The sequence below is a fragment of the Coregonus lavaretus genome (genome assembly GCF_964263955.1).
Source record: "Coregonus lavaretus genome assembly, chromosome: 17".
Lineage (NCBI taxonomy): Eukaryota > Metazoa > Chordata > Actinopteri > Salmoniformes > Salmonidae > Coregonus > Coregonus lavaretus.
Window position 1 is genome coordinate 20,275,124 of NC_140004.1, and position 10,079 is coordinate 20,285,202.

The window sequence follows — 10,079 nt, forward strand, 5'->3', positions numbered from 1 at the left end:
ATTCATAGTTTTTATTCTGACTTAGGGTGGAATATGGATGAATGTTATTACTATGCATGAAACCCTTTTTTCAGCTGTTTTTTTCTTCCATCAGGACCTGACAAAAGGGCCATCTACCTCCAACCTAGAGTATCAATCACAAACTGTTTACTTCCTTCCACATAATTCAGTGGCTAATTTTGCAGAAACTGTTTATGTCAACGACAGTTACATAAGGGGGTGGGGGGGGGGCTACATTGACTGGCAGACAAAAAAGCCTATGTTGATGGCTCTGTCATGTTTTATTTGTGCCAAAATCTTTAAAACAGCGTGCACACACATGTTAAGATAATATACAGGAACATGTGCAAGGCTATTTGTGTGATACATACTAAACTGTGGACCAGACTGAGCTCCGTCCCAGGCAGGCAGCCGTTAAGAGGTGTGTTTACAAGGGCTGGTTTCAACCACTCTCACAATGATTCTAATGGAACTATTTTCAGAATTATTATTAGTATCCAACCATAAATTACTGATTTGTCACAAGGATATGCCAAAATGAACACAGAGAAATAATTTATTGTGTGCAAAAATGCAATTATGTATACCAATGTGGGCATAAGGTAAAATCATAGTTTTTACAGCATAAAAAGTTCAAAGTTCAAAGTTCTAAGGGTGGAGTCGAGGACTGTTCAATAATAATAATAAAGTGACTTCCTCTAACTCCAGCCACAAGGCTGTAAATTAACACACTGACAGAAACTGTGGAAAGGAACAAAGGTTGAAATGGCTGTCTAATCATTACAGTCCTGTTGACATATAATCAGTCTTTTGGGCTGAAGTATGTACAAGTACTGTATAGGTCCCAAATCATTGCTTGGTGAATGTAGGACCATTAACTTGGACAGTCAGATGAATGGAGTAATCCCATGTCATATACACTACAGGTCAAAAGTCTTAGAACACCTACTCATTCAAAGGTTTTTCTTTATGGTTACTATTTTCAACATTGAAGAATAACAGTGAAGACATCAAAACTATGAAATAACACATATGGAATCATGTAGTAACCAAAAAAGTGTTAAACAAATCAAAATATATTTTATATTTGAGATTCTTCAAATAGCCACCCTATGCCTTGATGACAGCTTTGCACACTCTTGGCATTCTCTCAACCAGCTTCATGAGGTAGTCACCTGGAATGCATTTCAATTAACAGGTGCACCTTGTTAAAAGTTAATTTGTGGAATTTCTTTCCTTCTTAATGCATTTGAGCCAATCCTCTCTTCTCCAGACCATTTCCAGAGACCTTCTCCCTTACCTCACCTCGCTCATCAACTCATCCTTGACCGCTGGCTATGTCCCTTCCGTCTTCAAGAGAGCGAGAGTTGCACCCCTCCTCAAAAAACCTACACTCGATCCCTCCGATGTCAACAACTACAGACCAGTATCCCTGCTTTCTTTTCTCTCCAAAACTCTTGAGTGTGCCGTCTCTAGCCAACACACCTGCTATCTCTCTCAGAATGACCTTCTTGATCCAAACCAGTCAGGTTTCAAGACTGGTCATTCAACTGAGACTGCTCTTCTCTGTGTCACGGAGGCTCTCCGTACTGCTAAAGCTAACTCTCTCTCCTCTGCTCTTATCCTTCTAGACCTATCTGCTGCCTTTGATACTGTGAACCATCAGATCCTCCTCTCCACCCTCTCCGAGTTGGGCATCTCCGGCGCTGCTCACTCTTGGATTGCGTCCTACCTGACAGGTCGCTCCTACCAGGTGGCGTGGCGAGAATCTGTCTCCGCACCACGTGCTCTGACCACTGGTGTCCCCCAGGGCTCAGTTCTAGGCCCTCTCCTATTCTCTCTATACACCAAGTCACTTGGTTCTGTCATATCCTCACATGGTCTCTCCTATCATTGCTACGCAGACGACACACAATGAATTTTCTCCTTTCCCCCTTCTGATAACCAGGTGGCGAATCGCATCTCTGCATGTCTGGCGGACATATCAGTGTGGATGTCGGATCACCACCTCAAGCTGAACCTCGGCAAGACGGAGCTGCTCTTCCTCCCGGGGAAGGACTGCCCGCTCATGATCTCGCCATCACGGTAGACAACTCCATTGTGTCCTCCTCCCAGAGTGCAAGGAATCTTGGCGTGACCCTGGACAACACCCTGTCATTCTCCGCTAACATCAAAGCGGTGACCCGATCCTGCAGGTTCATGCTCTACAACATTCGCAGAGTACGACCCTACCTTACACAGAAAGCGGCACAGGTCCTAATCCAGGCACTTGTCATCTCCCGTCTGGATTACTGCAACTCGCTGTTGGCTGGGCTCCCTGCCTGTGCCATTAAACCCCTACAACTTATTCAGAACGCTGCAGCCCATCTGGTGTTCAACCTTCCCAAGTTCTCTCATGTCACCCCGCTCCTCCGCACACTCCACTGGCTTCCAGTTGAAGCTCGCATCTACTACAAAACCATGGTGCTTGCCTACGGAGCTGTGAGGGGAACGGCACCTCCTTACCTTCAGGCTCTGATCAGACCCTACACCCAAACGAGGGCACTACGTTCATCCACCTCTGGCCTGCTAGCCCCCCTACCTCTATGGAAGCACAATTCCCGCTCAGCACGGTCAAAGCTATTCGCTGCTCTGGCACCCCAATGGTGGAACAAGCTCCCCCACAACGCCAGGACAGCGGAGTCACTGACCACCTCCCGGAGATCTCTTTAAGGAATACCTGGAATAGTATAACAGTAATCCTTTTACCCCTCCCCCCCCCCCCTCCCCCACCCCCCCATAAAAAAGGGTGGTTGTCGCACTGGCTATCCTGAGTTGAATGCACCAAATTGTAAGTCGCTCTGGATAAGAGCGTCTGCTAAATGACTACAGTGAGGGAAAAAAGTATTTGATCCCCTGCTGATTTTGTACGTTTGCCCACTGACAAAGAAATGATCAGTCTATAATTTTAATGGTAGGTTTATTTGAACAGTGAGGGACAGAATAACAACAACAAAATCCAGAAAAACGCATGTCAAAAATGTTATAAATTGATTTGCATTTTAATGAGGGAAATAAGTATTTGACCCCCTCTCAATCAGAAAGATTTCTGGCTCCCAGGTTTATTTTATACAGGTAACGAGCTGAGATTAGGAGCACACTCTTAAAGGGAGTGCTCCTAATCTCAGCTTGTTACATTTATAAAAGACACCTGTTCACAGAAGCAATCAATCAATCAGATTCCAAACTCTCCACCATGGCCAAGACCAAAGAGCTCTCCAAGGATGTCAGGGACAAGATTGTAGACCTACACAAGGCTGGAAAGACCATCGCCAAGCAGCTTGGTGAGAAGGTGACAACAGTTGGTGCGATTATTCGCAAATGGAAGAAACACAAAAGGACTGTCAATCTCCGTCGGCCTGGGGCTCCATGCAAGATCTCACCTCGTGGAGTTGCAATGATCATGAGAACGGTGAGGAATCAGCCTAGAACTACACGGGAGGATCTTGTCAATGATCTCAAGGCAACTGGGACCATAGTCACCAAGAAAACAATTGGTAACATACTACGCCGTGAAGGACTGAAATCCTACAGCGCCCGCAAGGTCCCCCTGCTCAAGAAAGCACATATACAGGGCCGTCTGAAGTTTGCCAATGAACATCTGAATGACTCAGAGGAGAACTGGGTGAAAGTGTTGTGGTCAGATGAGACCAAAATCGAGCTTTTGGCATCAACTCAACTCGCCGTGTTTGGAGGAGGAGGAATGCTGCCTATGGCCCCAAGAACACCATCCCCACCGTCAAACATGGAGGTGGAAACATTATGCTTTGGGAGTGTTTTTCTGCTAAGGGGACAGGACAACTTCACCGCATCAAAGGGACGATGGATGGGGCCATGTACCGTCAAATCTTGGGTGAGAACCTCCTTCCCTCAGCCAGGGCATTGAAAATGGGTTGTGGATGGGTATTCCAGCATGACAATGACCCAAAAGCCTATTAAGGTCCTGGAGTGGCCTAGCCAGTCTCCAGACCTTAATCCCATAGAAAATCTGTGGAGGGAGCTGAAGGTTCGAGTTGCCAAACGTCAGCCTCGAAACCTTAATGACTTGGAGAAGATCTGCAAAGATGAGTGGAACAGAATCCCTCCTGAGATGTGTGCAAACCTGGTGGCCAACTACAAGAAACGTCTGACCTCTGTGATTGCCAACAAGGGTTTTGCCACCAATTACTAAGTCATGTTTTGCAGAGGGGTCAAATACTTATTTCCCTCATTAAAATGCAAATCAATTTATAACATTTTTGACATGCGTTTTTCTGGATTTTTTTGTTGTTATTCTGTCTCTCACTGTTCAAATAAACCAACCATTAAAATTATAGACTGATCATGTCTTTGTCAGTGGGCAAACGTACAAATTCAGCAGGGGATCAAATACTTTTTTCCCTCACTGTAAATGTAAATGTAAAATGTGTTGTGACAAGGTAGGGGGGGCTATATAGAAGATAGCCCTATTTGGTAAAAGACCAAGTCCATATCATGGCAAGAACAGCTCAAATATGCAAAAAGAATTGACAGTCCAACATTACTTTAAGAAATGAAGGTCAGTCAATACAGAACATTTCAAGAACTTTGAAAGTTTATTCAAGTGCAGTCGCAAAAACCATCAAGCTCTATGATGAAACTCGCTCTCATGTTGACCGCCACAGGAATGAAAGACCCAGAGTTATCTCTGCTGCAGAGGATAAGTTCATTAGAGTTACCAGCCTCAGACATTGCAGCCCAAATAAATGCTTCACAGAGGTCAAGTAACAGACACATCTCAACATGTGTTCAGAGGAGACTGTGTGAATCAGGCCTTCATGGTCAAATTGTTGCAAAGAAACCACTACTAAAGGACACCAATAAGAAGAAGAGACTTGCTTGAGCCAAGAAACACGAGCAATGGACATTAGACCGGTGGAAATGTGTCATTTGATCTGCAGTCCAAATTTGAGATTTTTGGTTCCAACCGCCGTGTCTTTGTGAGACGCGGTGTGGGTGAACGGATGATCTCCGCATGTGTATTTCCCACCGTAAAGCATGGAGGAGGAGGTGTTATGGTGTGGGGGTGCTTTGCTGGTGACACTGTCTGTGATTTATTTAGAATTCAAAGCACACTTAACCAGCATGGCTACCACAGCATTCTGCAGCAATATGCAATCCCATCTGGTTTGCTCCAGGCTGTGTAAGGGCTATTTGACCAAGAAGGAGAGTGCTGCATCAGATGACCTGGCCTCCACATTCCCCCGACCTCAACCAAATTTAGATGGTTGCGAGGAGTCGGACCGCAGAGTGAAGGAAAAGCAGCCAACAAGTGCTCAGCATATGTGGGAACTGCTTCAAGACTGTTGGAAAAGTATTCCATGTAAAGCTGGTTGAGGGAATGCCAAGAGTGTGCAAAGCTGTCATCAAGGCAAAGACTGGCTAGAATCTTATTACATGATTCCATATGTGTTATTTCATAGTTTTGATGTCTTCACTATTATTACACAATGTAGAAAATAGTAAAAATAAAGAAAAACCCTTGAATGAGTAGGTGTTCTAAAACTTTTGACCGGTAGTGTATTTATCTGAATTTGTTCAAATTCTTTACGTTTAGGTTTAAAAACGACAGCATAGTAAGCATAGATAGTATATAGTTAAACACTGTTACATTTTATGTAACTAATACTCCTTGATTAGATAAGCATTCACCCCCCTTAATTCATGTTAGAAACACCTTTGGCAGCAATTAGAGCTTGAGTCTTCTCACTCTAAGAGATTTGCACACCTGTATTGTGCAATATTTGCCCATTTTACTTTTCAAATTCTTAAAGCTCTGTCAAGGTGTTAGGGGTCATGGCTAGAACACAATTTTCAAGTCTTACCATTGATTTTCAAGCAGATTGTCACGATCGAGGTAAGGAGTAGACCAAGGCGCAGCGTGATGAACAAACATACTTTAATTAGTTAAAGTTTAAACATGAATACAAAACAAGAAACGACTCGTGACGTCCACGGTATCAATGACCGAACACGGAACAAAAACCCACAAACACAAAGGGAAAACAGACAGTTTAAATATGGCTCCCAATCAGAGACAACCAGCCAACAGCTGACACTCGTTGCCTCTGATTGGGAGTCACTCAGGCAAACATAGAATTAAACACAACAGAATTACCAACATAGAAAATAAACACATAGAATGAACACAGCCTGGCTCAACATAATGAGTCCCAGAGCCAGGGTGTGACAGTACCCCCCCCTAAAGGCGCGGACTGCGACCGCGCCTCAACTAAACAAAACAGGGGAGGGCTGGGTGGGCATACCTCCTCGGCGGCGGTTCTGGCTCCGGCCTTGACCACCACCCTCCAATACACCCCCCATAGCGCCCCTGGTCGAGTCTGGCCCCGCCGGCTGGAGCCGAACTGGACTTAGCAGGAGCGGTTAGCTTCAGCTCCATAGTGGAGCAGTTGACCGGTACTTTACCAGGCACCGGTGACCCAGGCACGGGTTGTGCTGGACTGACGACGCGCACCCCTGGCTTGGTGCGTGGAGGAGGAACGGGCCTTACCAGGCTGACGACGCGCACCCCTGGCTCGGTGCGTGGAGGAGGAACGGACCTTACCAGGCTGACGACTCGCACCCCTGGCTTGGTGCGTGGAGGAGGGACGGGCCTTACCAGGCTGACGACTCGCACCCCTGGCTTGGTGCATGGAGGAGGAACGGGCCTTACCAGGCTGACTTCTCGCACCCCTGGCTTAGTGCAAGTGGCAGGAACAGGCCGGGCCGGGCTGGCGACGCGCACCGTTTACTTGGTGCGAGTGGCAGGAACAGGCCGGGCCGGGCTGGCGACGCGCACCGTATACTTGGTGCGAGTGGCAGGAACAAGCCGGGCCGGGTTGGCGACGCGCACCGTATACTTGGTGCGAGTGGCAGGAACAGGCCGGGCCGGGCTGGCGACGCGCACCGTAGGCTTGGTGCGTGGAGCAGGGACAGGTCGGGCTGGGCTGGCGACGCACACCGTAGGCTTGGTGCGTGGAGCAGGGACAGGCCAGACTGGGCTGGCGACGCACACCGTAGGCTTGGTGCGTGAAGCAGGGACAGGCCGGGCTGGGCTGGCGACGCACACCGTAGGCTTGGTGCGTGGAGCAGGGACAGGCCGAACCGGGCTGTGGAGACAGATAGGAGGCCTGGAGTGAAGAGCGGCCACAACCCGTCCTGGCTGAATGCCTACCCTCACACACTCTGTGTGAGGCATCCGCACAGGACGTACAGGGCGGTGTACCCCTGGCCTGGTGGCCTTCTGGATCCGCCCCTTTTTTGCCTCCGTCAGCCCCGTCGTCCATGCCGTGTGCCCCCCCCTAAAAAATGTCTGGGGTTGCCTCTCGACCGTCCGACGACGACCCTGATCACGCCGTTGCTCCTCTCTCCGTCACCTCTCCACTGTCTCACTCCATGGCCGGCGATCCATCCCGGCCAGGATTTCCCCCCAAGTCCAGGACCCTTTACCGTCCAATATCTCCTCCCATGTCCAGGCTGCCTGCTCCTGGACACGCTGCTCCTCTTTCGCCAGGGCCTTTCCCGGCGCTTCCTCCCATGTCCAGCCCAAGGGCTGCCCCTGGACACGCTGCTTGGTCGTTGCATGGTGGGTTTTTCTGTCACGATCGAGGTAAGGAGTAGACCAAGGCGCAGCGTGATGAACAAACATACTTTAATTAGTTAAAGTTTAAACATGAATACAAAACAAGAAACGACTCGTGACGTCCACGGTATCAATGACCGAACACGGAACAAAAACCCACAAACACAAAGGGAAAACAGACAGTTTAAATATGGCTCCCAATCAGAGACAACCAGCCAACAGCTGACACTCGTTGCCTCTGATTGGGAGTCATTCAGGCAAACATAGAATTAAACACAACAGAATTACCAACATAGAAAATAAACACATAGAATGAACACACCCTGGCTCAACATAATGAGTCCCAGAGCCAGGGTGTGACACAGATTTAAGTCAAAGCTGTAACTTGGCCACTCAGAAACATTCACTGTCTTCTTGGTAAGCTAGATTTGGCCTTGTGTTTTAGGTTATTGTCCTGCTGGAAAGTTAATTCCTCTCCCAGTGTCTGGTGTAAAGCAGACTGAAGAAGGTTTTCTTCCAGTATTCTGCCTGTGTTTTGCTCCATCCCATTTCTATTTATCCTGAAAAACTTCCCAGTCTTTGCCGATGTCAAGCATACCCATCCCATGATGCAGCCAACATCATGCTTGAAAATATGGAGAGTAGTACTCAGTGATGTGTTGTGTTGGATTTGCCCCAAACATAAAGCTTTGCATTTAGGGCAAAAATGGTATTCCTTTGCCGTGTTTTCTTGCAGTATAACTTTAGTGCCTTGTTGCATGCACACAATAAAATGTGGAAAAAAGTCCAAGGGGGGTGAATACTAATGATACACAGTGTTTTTCTATTCAATGGTAACTTATCAAATCTGCTGTAGGCTTTATAGCAGGATAATCACTGTTCTCTGTTCTCAAATCTTAAGTGTAAAAAAAATACCATGAAAATGTGCCTACCAGTTGATATGTAGAGAACATTCAAAGAGAGCGCAATTAACAAATAAGTTATTACTGTTATTTTAAATAGGTGCCCCATTTCCAACCATATTGAACTGGCCTTTTGAAGTGTAATTTCTTATAAAGGGAACAACATTTTGATGTGTGCATCATAGTTGAAGAATCACTGGGAGGTATCCAAATTCTCGACAGGGACAAGGTTAATTGGAAAAAGTGAAATAGTTTAAATAGAAGCTCATTGTAATACTATGAATAATCATAAATCTCCCTCTCTGGTGGACACAAGAACATCAACAATATAATCCCAAGAGCCCACCAAGGTATCACACATAAATAATAGAAATGCAATCACATAATCAAAAGTTTATATTGGTATTTACATTCATAAAAATAAAACAGACATTTAAAATTCATTGAACTTTCAATTATCAAAGTGCTGCACAGGAGAATGCTAGAGAGAGCAAACCAAGCAAACCAGTGCCAAAAAAGGTGTTAGGGATGAGGTGTTATTGCATGATGCATAGGGAAATTGAGAAGTTTACATTTCCACTTACATTATCTCTGGTGAAACAGAGGTAGCGGGTGACCTTGGATTTGAATAAGCCGTCCTTCCACAGGTTGGCTTCGGAACCATCTGTTGTTTGTGCAACCTACGTGAAAAAAGGACGAAAAAAAACAACAAGGGGGGAAGAACATGCATGAGGTGGGATAAAGTTAATGTATGTACGGTGTGAGCGTGTTGCTTTTTGCCTCTTCTCTTGCAAACTTTCCTTAATTAACGGTTGCCTGCTCTAGCGCTCCATCTCATTAGTGCCCTGTGTGGGTAAAGAAGGAGCCTTAGCCTCCAAATAGGTGGCTGAAAATATCCTCCCCTGGAATGGGGCTGATTAAATAAAACCTGACAAAGATCTGCTCTAATAAGGAAAACCAAACTTCATTGTGCTCCTAAAAGATCCTGATGCGGATGGGGAGATATTATTTGGATGAAAAATAAAATAATGCCTGAATAAGCCGGCTGCATTGAGGACTTACAGTGTATGGTGTATTCGGATGTGGCAACATAATGCACAAGAGCCCAGGCATATCATAGAAAAGGCTATGAAGGACAGTGTGGGCAGCACATCTATAAGTGTGCATGCACTCAACAATGATAAAGCCAAAACTTCCTCCACATGAGTGAGTCAGACATTTCTCCATAGCTACCAGAAAACAAGCTTGGCTGAAGCGTCATGTTACATTGGCCATCGTCGGTAAATCACCAAAATGACTGCCAGACTTATTCTCAGAGAGGATCCTTTACAAAGACGATTCAATTTAATGAGGTTCATTCAAACAAAGAAGTTCTGGATCTCTGCCCCCACCCACACACATTACCACCCTGACAATAATGATGAATGACCCTAGCGATTGGCTGTGGAAAACATGGCAGGGAGAGACTTATGCAAAACCACCAGTGACTAGAGGGGATGAGAGAGAGAGAGTGAGAGAGAGAGAGAGAAAAAAAAAGA

General features: G+C 46.2%; 1 protein-coding gene across 1 annotated transcript in view; it reads right to left on the reverse strand.

The window, feature by feature from the left end:
* Window positions 1-10,079, reverse strand: part of LOC311145083 (multivesicular body subunit 12B-like) — a 45,572-nt gene that overhangs the window by 26,045 nt on the left and 9,448 nt on the right. Inside the window, exon 3 of the mRNA XM_084181261.1 lies at window positions 9,126-9,221. Coding sequence (XP_084037387.1) covers window positions 9,126-9,221 — 96 coding nt within the window. The remainder of the gene's footprint in view (window positions 1-9,125; window positions 9,222-10,079) is intronic.